Source organism: Bombina bombina, chromosome 7 (genome assembly GCF_027579735.1).
Source record: "Bombina bombina isolate aBomBom1 chromosome 7, aBomBom1.pri, whole genome shotgun sequence".
Lineage (NCBI taxonomy): Eukaryota > Metazoa > Chordata > Amphibia > Anura > Bombinatoridae > Bombina > Bombina bombina.
The window spans coordinates 453,139,469-453,152,657 of record NC_069505.1 but is presented as its reverse complement, the minus strand read 5'-3'; the positions used below and the strand labels follow the sequence as shown (position 1 = coordinate 453,152,657).

General features: G+C 38.7%; 1 protein-coding gene across 1 annotated transcript in view; it reads right to left on the bottom strand.

Annotated features, from left to right (window-relative positions):
- Positions 1-4,741: 4,741 nt before the first annotated feature.
- The window catches only part of LOC128666699 (zinc finger protein 260-like), a 130,574-nt gene continuing 122,126 nt past the window's right edge, over positions 4,742-13,189 (bottom strand). Inside the window, exon 5 of the mRNA XM_053721438.1 lies at positions 4,742-9,013. Coding sequence (XP_053577413.1) covers positions 7,077-9,013 — 1,937 coding nt within the window. The 3' untranslated portion in view covers positions 4,742-7,076. The remainder of the gene's footprint in view (positions 9,014-13,189) is intronic.

Sequence of the window (13,189 nt, the reverse complement as noted above, 5' to 3'; positions counted from 1 at the left end):
AACGTCGAGGGGACCCTCCAGCTTGATCAATTCTGCTAAGGAATCGCACCAGTAGGCCGCAGCTCCAGCAACCGAGGCAACAGCCACTGCCGGTTGAAATAAATATCCTGTATGCTGAAAAGTTTCCGTTTTCTTACCTATCGGCTCTCTGAAAGACGAGCTATCCTCAAGAGGGATAGTAGTACGCTTAGCTAATGTGGAGATAGCACCCCACAACTCTAGCTGAGAGTCCGGGACCGGGAATAATTTTTTAAAGGCAGACGAAGGGGAAAAGGAAGATCCAATTTTATCCCATTAATTTTTAATAATATTTGCCATCTTTACAGGTACAGGAAAAGTTAGCGGCGCTACCCTGTCCTCGTACAGTCTGTCTATTTTATGGATCAAAGGTTCATCAGGCAACTTGGCCTCTGGAACCCCTAATGTAGACAGAACCTCCTTTAGAAGAAAACGTAGGTGTTCAATTTAAAACCTAAAGGCTGGCTCCTCCGCAGCCGGAGGCCTAGGGGTAGCAGACTCCGATCTAGAAATTTCACCATCTGAAGACTCAGAGTTTGACCCATCCTGGGATACCAGAAATGCAGACAAATCAAGTAAATCACTTGATGTCCCCTGGACTGGAGAGCCATGTTTAACCTTTTGCTTGCGCTTAGCAGGGTGAAGTAAAGTACTAAGGGCCTCAGATACTGCTGTCTTTAACTGCAGGGTAAAGTCTGATGGTAAAAGGCTCCCTCCAGATAGAGGATCAGGCGTGCTACGGGAAGCTGCATGAGACAATGGAGAGGATTGATGGGTATTCACCTCACGGGATGGCAAGTCCTCAGAGGTGGACGGCTCAGTTGTACTAAAGTGGTTAACCTTCTTGGACAAAATAACATTTTTGATGCATATGGAACATAGTTGAGAGCGCGGGCACACCAAGGCCTCCTTACAATAGACAGGTACTACTATTAGGAATAGAGGGAGTACCCTCAAGCCTATCAGGATCCTCCAAAGCTTGCGCTAACAACAGTAGGATACAAATAAATTAACTTTTTATTTTTCCTCAAAAAACGGCACCTATATACCCTCAATGACTGGGGCACTCACCACCTCCTAGACCCAGGCACCCAGAGAAGAAGCAACCTCTCCGACAGCTAGTTCGGTCAGGAAAGAGAAAAAGAAAGTATGACCACACCCGGTCACGTGGTTCGCAATGCAGGACTGCCACTGCTATGAGAAAAAGTGTGCCAATGCTATCAAGCTGTGCAGCGTTCAAAGTGAAAGCAAAACACCCGTATGTTTCGTTACCGCATAATAACCCTCTATGAGCCCAAAAAAAATAAAAAAAATCTCACATATAAGCAGCATAAATTAAAGAAAACACATTTGATTAATCCCCACTGTTCAATAACCATCCTCAGGAGATATTAACCCATGATTTTATAAAGATAAAATAAGTAAAAATTGAAACAATCATACCAGAATCCATGCTGTGGAACAGAAACAATGCCTCTCATGTGTAACAGTCTTGTAGCATCGCTCCTGATATGGACTTGAGTGAAGAAAGCAGACAGTGAAACTCGTCAAACCCTCTCACTGAGAGGCTGTCAAGATTATTTAAAACTCCAGTTCCATAACAAAAGGCATATATCCCTCCTGAGGAACAACTCAGAAATCTTCTGACACTTCTCTGACATCCTCCTGTGACAAAAGGCAAAGAATGACTGGGGGATAGGGGAAGTGGGAGAGGTATTTAAGCCTTTGGCTGGGGTGTCTTTGCCTCCTCCTGGTGGCTAGGTTCAGTATTTCGCAACAGTAAGAAATGAAGCCGTGGACTCTCCTTGTATTAAGAAGGAAAAAGAGCCATGCACTATGGACCCAGTCCTTTTTTAAGTACTCTGAAATAAATAATTAGGAGATATTTATATGGCAACAAGGGAAAAGCAAAAAAAGCCTTAAAATAGAAGTAAAATATTGCTGAGGTCACTACAATCTTAAGAGGACAAAAAAAAGGCAAAACAATGAGGCCCTTATGGTAAAACAAATTTAAAACTTAGACCCGGCTGTAATAATTGCTATGCTACTTCACAAAGGCACTAGGTAGGTCAGCAGTAGATAGAATTTCATAGAAGACATGGAAGTGTCTCTCCCCTATATATTGTAGCCTGCAGGTATTGTGTAATGCACTGAATAAACATGGTGAAAGAGAGCGACTTACCAGGTGTCAGGAGAAGGTAAGTTGTGGTCCAAGCAAAATCCCAGACAACTCCTGTGCCAGTGGGGGAATGAATGGCAAAATGTATGGCCATATATAATACTTTAAACTCACTGGTGCTACAGACAGAGGTTCTATCCCTATAGCACAGGGCTCAGGTGCATCATTATTTAATATGGGAACAGTATGTGGTTCAGGTAGGAGAACTCCTGTAGGTCCTAATAACCGCTGAAGTTTCCAAGGACCAACTTCAGGTAACCCCTGATCTGACAATTAGAAGGAACAATAAAGAGGGTTCTATCCAGAGCAGAAGATGTTTACAATTCCAGTAAAGAACGACAAACTGCAGACCACGTTCAAGCTAAACACTTTTGCTATTTTCTTTGGTGCAAGTGGACAGGTCTAGCAGACTTCCCATGTTAAAATGCTTAAAGGGATATAAAACAAAAAAATATATATTTTGTGATTCGGACAGAACATACAATTTAAAAATAATTTGCTTCATTCCTATGATATTCTGTGTTGAAGAGATACCTAGGTAGCATCTAGTGCACTATATGGCAGGAAATAGTGCTGCCATCTAGTGCTCTTGCAAATGGATAACATTCTTGCATAACTGCTGCCATATATTATAAACACACACATATATATATATATATATATTCACAGTCACCCCCCTCCCATGTCCATGCGTCTTCTTACTCCCCATCACATACCCAAACCCCTTCTTACTCTCCCCTCCCATGCAATACCCCTTCTTACTCCCCCCTTCCAGGCCTATACCCCTTCTTACTCCCCTTCCCATACAATACTCCTCCTTACTCCCCCTCCCATACAATACCCCTTCTTACTCTCCCTCCCATACAATACTCCTTCTTACTCTCCCTCCCATACAATACCCCTTCTTACTCCCCTTCCCATACAATACTCCTTCTTACTCTCCCCTCCCATACCCAAACCCCTTCTTACTCTCCCCTCCCATGCAATACCCCTTCTTACTCTCCCCTCCCATACCCCTTCTTACTCCCCCTCCCATACAATACCCCTTCTTACTCTCCCCTCCCATACCCCTTCTTACTCCCCCATCCCATACCCCTTCTTACCCCCCCCATGCCCATACCCCTTCTTACTTCCCCGTCCCATACCCCTTCTTACCCCCTCCCATGCCCATACCCCTTCTTACTCTCCCTCCTATGCCCCTACCCTTTATTACTCCCCTCTCATGCCCATACACCTTCTTACTCTCCCCTTCCATGCCCATACCCCTTCTTACCCCCCTCCCATGCCCATACCCCTTCTTACTCCCCATCCCATGCCCATACCCCTTCTAACTATTTAACAGCATTTAAATTCTCTATTTGTCACACAGACATTGTTTGCATACTTTATCTGTCCCTAATTATCCTTAGCAGAAGAGATGAAACAAGAAAGACACAGATCTTTACATGGTCGGTTTATTTACAAAAATGCAGTGCAAGTCATACAAGCTGGATGGAGCCCCCATCACAGCCCCCCAGCTGGCTCACTCCGGGAATCAAGTACATACCCTCCAGAGATGAATGAGTGGCCAATCTTAAAGGCTATTGAAATGGAAAAAAGAAAACAAGGCGCTCCAATGGTGCAGAGAATCACACAGACTCTGGATATAATACAACAATCCCCTCCACAGAATAATACTCACAAAGGGGATGCACTATAATGCAGTGCAAGTCATACAAGCTGGATGGATCAGAGCCCCCCAGCTGGCTCACTCCGGCAATCAGGTACAGACCCTCCAGAGATGAATAAGTAGCCAATCTTGAAGGCTATTTGTGGTATCAAAATAACAACTCACAAGCCCTTAAAAGCATACAACTCCTACCCAAAAGGGGGTAATTTATTGTATAAAAAGTTAAAAGATAAAAACAATTTGCAACACGTTTCTCAGTGCTTCTGGCACCATTTCATCAGGCAGTTGATCAACCTGATTGACGGAGTGAGCCAGCTGGGGGTCTCTGATCCATCCAGCTTGTATGACTTGCACTGCATTATAGTGCATCCCCTGTGTGAGCATTATTCTGTAGAGGGGAGTGTTGTATCATATCCAGAGTCTGTGTGATGCTCTGCACCATTGGAGCGCCTTGTTTTCTTTTTCAGCATAAGTCCACTTGTTTTAAGAAAGAGCTTATCCTACCTGCTATCGACAAAAGCCTCAAGGGGGCGCCTTTGTCTATTGGGACCATCTCTGTATGGACACAATTTGGTCACTTAATTATAGAAACTCATGGGAATTGTAAAGCCGAGAATTGTCATAGTTACATTACAGGATAAGGGGAAAGATTAACAATGAAAATAGTTTTAATACACACAATGAAATACTTTATATAACAATTTCCCTTTCACTCCTTAGCGCCAGAACCGTTTCACACCCCAGTGCTGAGCTGTTACTGGAAGTCAATGATAAATTGTTTGTTTTTTCAGCAGACCCAGCGTATTTAAACTATACTATTTTATGTGCATATCATGACGTGAGAAATCTACAACAAATGGTATAAAAAATGCAGATTTTCTAGCACATATTTTTTATTCAGGTAAAGAAACAAAGCTTTACAGGCAAATCAGTATGAAATATTATGACAATACATCAAAATACAATATAGTCCAAAGCTGAAGCAGAACATAGTTCTGGTGAAACTAAACAAAAGCATCCTACTGTAACGCTGATATATTGCCTGAAAAACACTAAAATACAGAAACCTTATATTTTTTATTTTGTCTAGAAGTAAATCCCGAAGTGTGTAGAATTTTAAAGGGACATGAAACCCAATTTTTTTCTTTCATGATTCAGATAGAGAATAACATTTAAAAAAAGTTTCTAATTTACTTATATTATCAAATTGTCTTTGTTCTCTTGTTACTCTCTGTTGAAGAGATATCTGGATAGGTAGTGTGCACATGCCTGTAGCACTACGACAGGAAATAGTGCCGCCATCTAGTGCCCCTGCTAATGTAAAACATTGTTGCAGAACTGCTCTTATATAGTGCTGCAGACACGTGCACACTCCTAAACTTACCTTTCTGCTTTTCAACAAAGGATAACAAGAAAACAAAGAAAAACATTGATATTCGAAAATTTGGAAATTTGTTTAAAATTGTATGTTCTATGTGAATCATGAAAGAAATGTTTGGGGTTTTATGTCCCTTTAAGGATCTCCCCAGCAGAAAAATAGGGGTCACTCTTGGACCCCTTCTATTATAATTTTAATAACAAAGTTTTAAACAATACATTAATATTTTTTTCTCAGCTTTATATTAAAAACTTTTGTGGCTCTATAATTGTATTAAGTAACCTTTCTAAAATAAGCAGAAATGGAGAATAATTCTACAGAAATTGCAATTAAAGAAAAAAAAAATGATGTTAACGGCTCATTTTAAATTCCAGCTAGAGAAACGCTGTCACCTCAGTGATCACTTGACTAAAATACCCTTAAAGGGACAGTAAACACAAGAATTTTTGTTGTGTAAAAAGGTAGATAATCCCTTTATTACCCATTCCCCAATTTTGCATAACCAACACAGTTATAATAATATACTTTTTACCTCTGTGATTACCTTGTATCTAAGCCTTTGCAAACTGCCCCTTATTTCAGTTCTTGTAACAGACATGCATTTTTAGCCAATCAGTGCTGACTCCTAGGAACTTCACATGCCTGAGCTCAATGTTATCTATATAAAACACATGAACTAACGCCCTCTAGTGGTGAAAAAATGTCAAAATGCTTTCAGATTAGAGGCAGTCTTCAAGGTCTAAGAAATTAGCACATGAACCTCCTAGATTTAGCTTTCAACTAAGAATACCAAGAGAACAAAGCAAAATTGGTAATAAAAGTAAATTGGAAAGTTGTTTAAAATGATATGCCCTATTTAAATCATGAAATATTTTTTTTACTTTACTGTCCCTTTAACAGTACCTAAATTTCAAAGAAGGTTTAATCAACATACTAATAAGGGCCTTTGGATATTGTTATATAAGTCTGATTGGCACATAGGGGCTCCCTTCAATGAAACTCTACTCAAACTAATTTTTTTTCATGCCAGGTGATCACTTGGCTATTAAAACCAATATAGGGACCCTGGATCCCCCAGGAATGACAAACACAATTGGCCACCTTCTAAAATCTTGAAGTGCAAAAGGGGCCTCAAACAACTCTTAAAGTGCACCCCCCAGAAAACAACATGTAGTCATCATTAGACTCTAGAAAATGTGCAGATGATGTCTACATGTCACTCAAAGCATTTAAGAGGTTAAGTCCTGATTTCCTTTCATATGAATCTTCTGATGACTAATAAGATGCCCATTCAGGATAAAAGACTTTCCACATTCAGAACAGGAAAATGCTTTTTCTCCTGTATGAATTTTCTGGTGTTTATTAAGAGTTGTTTTCAGAGCAAAACATTTCCCACATTCAGAACATGAAAATTATTTCTCTCCTGTATGAATTTTCTGATGCCTAATTAGATTTGATTTCTGAGTAAAACATTTCCCACATTCAGAACATGAAAATGCTTTTTCTCCTGTATGAATTTTCAGATGGTCAGTAAGATACGATTTGGTGTTGAAACTTTTCCCACATTCAGAACATAAAAATGTTTTTTCTTCTGTATGGTTTTGCAAATGAGTAATAAGAGATGATTTCAGAGTAAAACATTTCCCACATTCAGAACATAAAAATTATTTTTCTCCTGTATGAATTTTCTGATGTGTTTTAAGAGATGATTTCAGTGTAAAACATTTCCCACATTCAGAACATAAAAATGTTTTTTCTCCTGTATGGTTTTGCAAATGAGTAATAAGAGATGATTTCAGAGTAAAACATTTCCCACATTCAGAACATAAAAATTATTTTTCTCCTGTATGAATTTTCTGATGTGTTTTAAGATATGATTTCAGTGTAAAACATTTCCCACAGTCAGCGCATGAAAATGCTTTATTTCCTTTATGACTTTTCTGATGTGTAATTAGATGTGCTTTCTGAGTAAAACATTTCCCACATTCAGAGCATGAATATTCTTTTTCTCTTGTATGTATTTTCTGATGCATAATTAGATTTACTTTCTGAATAAAACATTTCCCACATTCAGAGCATGAATATTCTTTTTCTCCTGTATGAATTTTCTGATGATTATTAAGAGTTGTTTTCAGAGCAAAACATTTCCCACATTCAGAACATGAAAATTCTTTTTCTCCTGTATGAATTTTCTGATGTCTAATGAGATGTGATTTATCAATAAAACATTTCCCACATTCAGAACATGAAAATGCTTTCTCTCCTGTATGAATTTTCTGATGTTGAATAAGATTTGATTTCTTAGGAAAACATTTCCCACAGTAAGAACATGAAAATGCATTTTCCCCTGTATGAATTTTCTGATGTGTTTTAAGAGATGATTTATGAGTAAAACACTTCCCACATTCAGAACATAAAAATGTTTTCTCTCCTATATGGTTTTGCTGATGCGTAATAAGAGATGGTTTCAGAGTAAAACGTTTGCCGCATTCAGAACATGAAAATGGTTTCTCTCCTGTATGGTTTTGCTTATGCTTAATAAGAGATGATTTCAGTGTAAAACATTTCCCACAATCAGAGCATGAAAATGCTTTCTCTCCTGTATGTATTTTCTGATGCGTAATTAGATTTACTTTCTGAATAAAACATTTCCCACATTCAGAACAAGAAAATTCTTTAACTCCTGTATGAATTTTCTGATGATTATTAAGAGTTGTTTTCAGAGCAAAACATTTCCCACATTCAGAACATGAAAATTCTTTTTCTCCTGTATGTATTTTCTGATGCCTAATGAGATGTGATTTCTCAATAAAACATTTCCCACATTCAGAACATGAAAATGCTTTCTCTCCTGTATGAATTTTCTGATGTTGAATAAGATTTGATTTCATAGGAAAACATTTCCCACAGTAAGAACATGAAAATGCATTTTCTCCTGTATGAATTTTCTGATGTGTTTTAAGAGATGATTTCTGAGTAAAACACTTCCCACATTCAGAACATAAAAATGGTTTCTCTCCTGTATGGTTTTGCTGATGCGTAATAAGAGATGATTTCAGAGTAAAACGTTTGCCGCATTCAGAACATGAAAATGGTTTCTCTCCTGTATGGTTTTGCTTATGCTTAATAAGAGATGATTTCAGTGTAAAACATTTACCACAATCAGAGCATGAAAATGCTTTCTCTCCTGTATGTATTTTCTGATGCGTAATTAGATTTACTTTCTGAATAAAACATTTCCCACATTCAGAACAAGAAAATTCTTTTACTCCTGTATGAATTTTCTGATGATTATTAAGAGTTGTTTTCAGAGCAAAACATTTCCCACATTCAGAACATGAAAATTCTTTTTCTCCTGTATGTATTTTCTGATGCCTAATGAGATGTGATTTATGAATAAAACATTTCCCACAGTCAGAACATGAAAATGCTTTCTCTCCTGTATGAATTTTCAGATGTCTAATAAGATCTGATTTCCCAATAAAACATTTCCCACATTCAGAACATGATAATGCTTTCTTTCCTGCATGAATTTTCTGATGTCTAATAAGATGCGATTTCTGAGTAAAACATTTCCCACATTCAGAACATGAACATGCATTCTCCCCTGTATGCATTTTCTGATGTCTAATAAGATGTGATTTCCAAGTAAAACGTTTACCATATTTATAAGATAAATTTCCCATATGGCTTCTTTGATTGTGAAGACGACTGAAAGAAGTATCCATACTCTGAATATGACTAAGATTATTGCAGTTTATAAATTCATCTGTAGATAAGAAATATGAGAGTACTGTTATTTATTAATGACATCATTATTTCATCTTGAAATCATTTCAGCTGTTCTGAATTAGTCTCTAAAACAAGAGGAGAGGACATGCTATGACTCCTACACCTTTCCCCAACCTTCATGCTAAAGCTTCAGGCAGTTAACTGGACATCAGGAAATATTTTTTTTTAAAATAACCCTACATCCCAAATTTGCAAATTACTGAATTAGAGTTAAAAGCAGTTGGAATTTATTTTGACTTTTTTAAAAAAAAACTAAAAATAGTTTTAGACCTTTTAAAATTGTTTAACAGACAGTTTTAGTATTACAATTATTTTAGTTCCGCTACACAAATCTAAAAAAACAGCAAGGGTCAAAATCCCTCTCCTCCAGGATCAAATACAAAAATTGTCTATATAGTTATAAGAACCCGCTCATTAATAGTATATAATTACCAAACATAATGTACCACAGAAATATTTATTAAATTGTCATCCAAAGTCCTTACTATAATCTAAAAATATAAAGAGCAGATTGGTCATCCCTTATCTGTTAAAAACTATCATAAAGGACAGTTCTAAAGATTTCACAAAGTATCATACAATACATATAAATTTAGCATATTAATGTCTTGGTCGTTATAAAGATTTAGTTATCAATAAATAAAGAACAATCCAGCACGTCAGGGTAAAAACCCACCAGACTTCAAAGCAATGGCCACTGGCCAGGAGTACCGGTTATATAAATAAAACAAACTCTGGAGTAACTTATATACACGTGTCATCACCATATATATGGAACCTATGTAGGCACTCAACGGCTAATCAACCCACGCATATGTTATCAATAGTCACTTTCGACATGTAGATGTAAATTCTTCCTTTACGGAGAGCCAAACTGAGTAATAAGTCGATTGTTTGAAAGGTAATACATTTCCCATAAACAAGTACAGCCACAATAGTCCAATGTACGATAAATATAACAAATGCTAATAAAGCTTTAAGGGTAGTTTAAACCAGGTCAGCTGTCATGTCTATCATCCATCAGGCATTTCAGGGGCCGAATAACTCTATACTGATTAAGAAATTGGATACTACGCTTAACAGACACCCAAACCGTTTATCATATTTTTAGAATTAAGTAAGCTGACGATTTAATAAAGAGTTTTGTATTTTTGTGGTACTTTGTTTTTGGTAATTATATGCTATGAGTTATAACTATATAAAAAAAACTTAGTGCATTTAAAATAGTGTTCACAATTCAGTAAGAAAATGACTTAAGTCACAGAACACTTTATAACTATTGGGTGTGCACAAGTGTTGATTTCGTTATTTAAACTCACCAACTTTGTCAAACTTGATTGCTCTTCCCTGTATACTGTTCTGTTGGATCTCTAGGCACCATATGCATTCTAGTGAAGTTGCATTTTCATTTTCTAAGCTTGTGATTAATTATGCATTTTAAGGGGGGGGGGGATAAAAGGTCTTGAAAAGAGACTTCCCTTTAATACATACAGGTCATTTGCTTCAGTCTTAACAATTCCTGTGTAAATCATATAAATCTGGTCACATCTTAGGTTTTGAGCACTGCATAAGGAAATCGTAATATACATATGTCACACACGTGCTCTGCATCCCTCAGAAAAATCACACACATACACTCACCATTGCCGTGTATACCTCAGAAACATCACACACATAAACTCACCTGTACCCTGTATCCCTGAGACACATCCCACACATACACTCACCTGTACCCTGTATCCCTCAGACACATCACACACATACACTCACCTGTACCCTGTATCCCTCAGACACATCACACACATACACTCACCTATACCCTGCATCCCTCAGACACATCACACACATACATTCACCTGTACCCTGTATCCCTCAGACACATCACACACATACACTCACCTGTACCTTGTATCCCTCAGACACATCACACATATACACTCACCTGTACCCCTCAGACACATCACACACACATACACTCACCTGTACCCTGTATCCCTCAGACATATCACACACATACACTCACCTGTACCCTGTATCTCTCAGACACATCACACACATACACTCACCTGTACCCTGTATCCCTCAGACACATCACACACATACACTCACCTGTACCCTGTATCTCTCAGACACATCACACACATACACTCACCTGTACCCTGTATCCCTCAGACACATCACACACATACACTCACCTGTACCCTGTATCCCTCAGACAGATCACACACATACACACACCTGTACCCTGTATACCTCAGACACATCACACACATACACTCACCTGTACTCTGTATCTCTCAGACATATCACACACATACACTCACCTGTACACTGTATCCCTCAGACACATCACACACATACACTCACCTGTACCCTGTATCCCTCAGACACATCACACATATACACTCACCATTGCCCTGTACACCTCAGACACATCACACACATACACTCACCTGTACCCTGTTTCCCTCAGACACATCACACACATACACTCACCTATACCCTGTATCCCTCAGACACATCACACACATACACTCACCTGTACCCTGTATCCCTCAGACACATCACACACATACACTCACCTGTGCCCTGTATCCCTCAGACACATCACACACATACACTCACCTGTACCCTGTATCCCTCAGACACATCACACAGACTCACCTGTACCCTGTATCCCTCAGACACATCACACACACACTCACCTGTACCCTGTATCCCTGAGACACATCACACACATACACTCACCTGTACCCTGTATCCCTCAGACACATCACACACATACTGTCAGGTATTCCCTTGGATACCTGCCTACCTTGTTAAACCCCTCCTACCTTACCTTTATATCCTGCCTACGCCCTGTTCCTAGTGCTTAGTAATTTTGATTCCTTGTGCTGACAAGTCAGAGAGACCTAAGCTGCATCCACACAGGATATTCACAATTTTCACCTATCACTATAGGAGCTAACCACTTGGAGATACTTCTGCCTTTATGTGGATTATAACTTGCTGTTCTAAACAGTGAACCTGAGCTGACAACCTCCATTTGACACGCTAATACCCTTATCCTGCACTACCTTCTGATACTCAAAGTTCCAAAGATTTCACAGCAGGACTTCATCCTACACAAAACCAAATAACCCTTACTTGCTGAATTACTTCCTGAGAAGTTTGGTAAAGTACGCTCTCACCTTGTAGCGTTTGCTTCTGAGAGACCGCCGCTCAGCAGCAGCAACATTAGCTTGTGACGTCACGTGTCACTCAAACACGCTGCTGTCCGCTACGCCCCCAGATCCACGCTGCACTACCGCAGCTCCTGCTCGCACTCACAGCTTAGGCTGTGATCTCCTCACTGACATCCACGCTGCAGCATCGCAGCACCTGTTACACACACAGCTCAGGCTGTGATCTCCACGCAAGTATTTAATACAGTTCTCAAACTGAACTTATAAGCAGAGCACTGTTCTATAATCACTCCTGGCATTAATCTCTCCTGGCAAGGATATTTACTAGATCTCAAGCTGATTTTGCTTTCATACTTACATCAGCATATTGTAATAGAATATAGTATTACAAAAAGAATCTTCTTTCTATCAAATCCACTTACTAATAGGCATCTATTTAAGATAATAGTTGCCATAACAGTCAGTGGTACACTTACCAATTATAGGTTTACAGCTGTGATCAGAAAATTAACTAAGGTAGAAGGATACAGGCTACATATCTCAAATATATCTTGTATCAACCTTACATTATTACTAAGCCATGGCAACTGATCCAGTAGACCTTCCCCAATTTGTATTTAACCTCTCACAGCGTGTGGATCAAATGGGACAAGTCCTAAGAGATCTTGAAATTGAGAATCAATCTTTAAGGAGAGTAATCAGAGAATCTCTAACAGCAAGAACAGAGCCTGTTCCAGAGCCAGTTTTTTCCCTACCTGAACCCTTCTCTGGGAATAGGAAGATGTATCGCCAATTTAAAACAGCATGTCTTCTTCTTTTTAACCTCAAACCTAAAACCTATTGTACCGAAAGAGTGAAGGTACTCACAGTCATTTCATTTCTTCGCGGAGAACCAAGAGTGTGGGCAGAAGCTTCATTTGAAAGCAATCAACCAGTTTTGGGGTCATTAGATGAGTTATTTTCCCAGA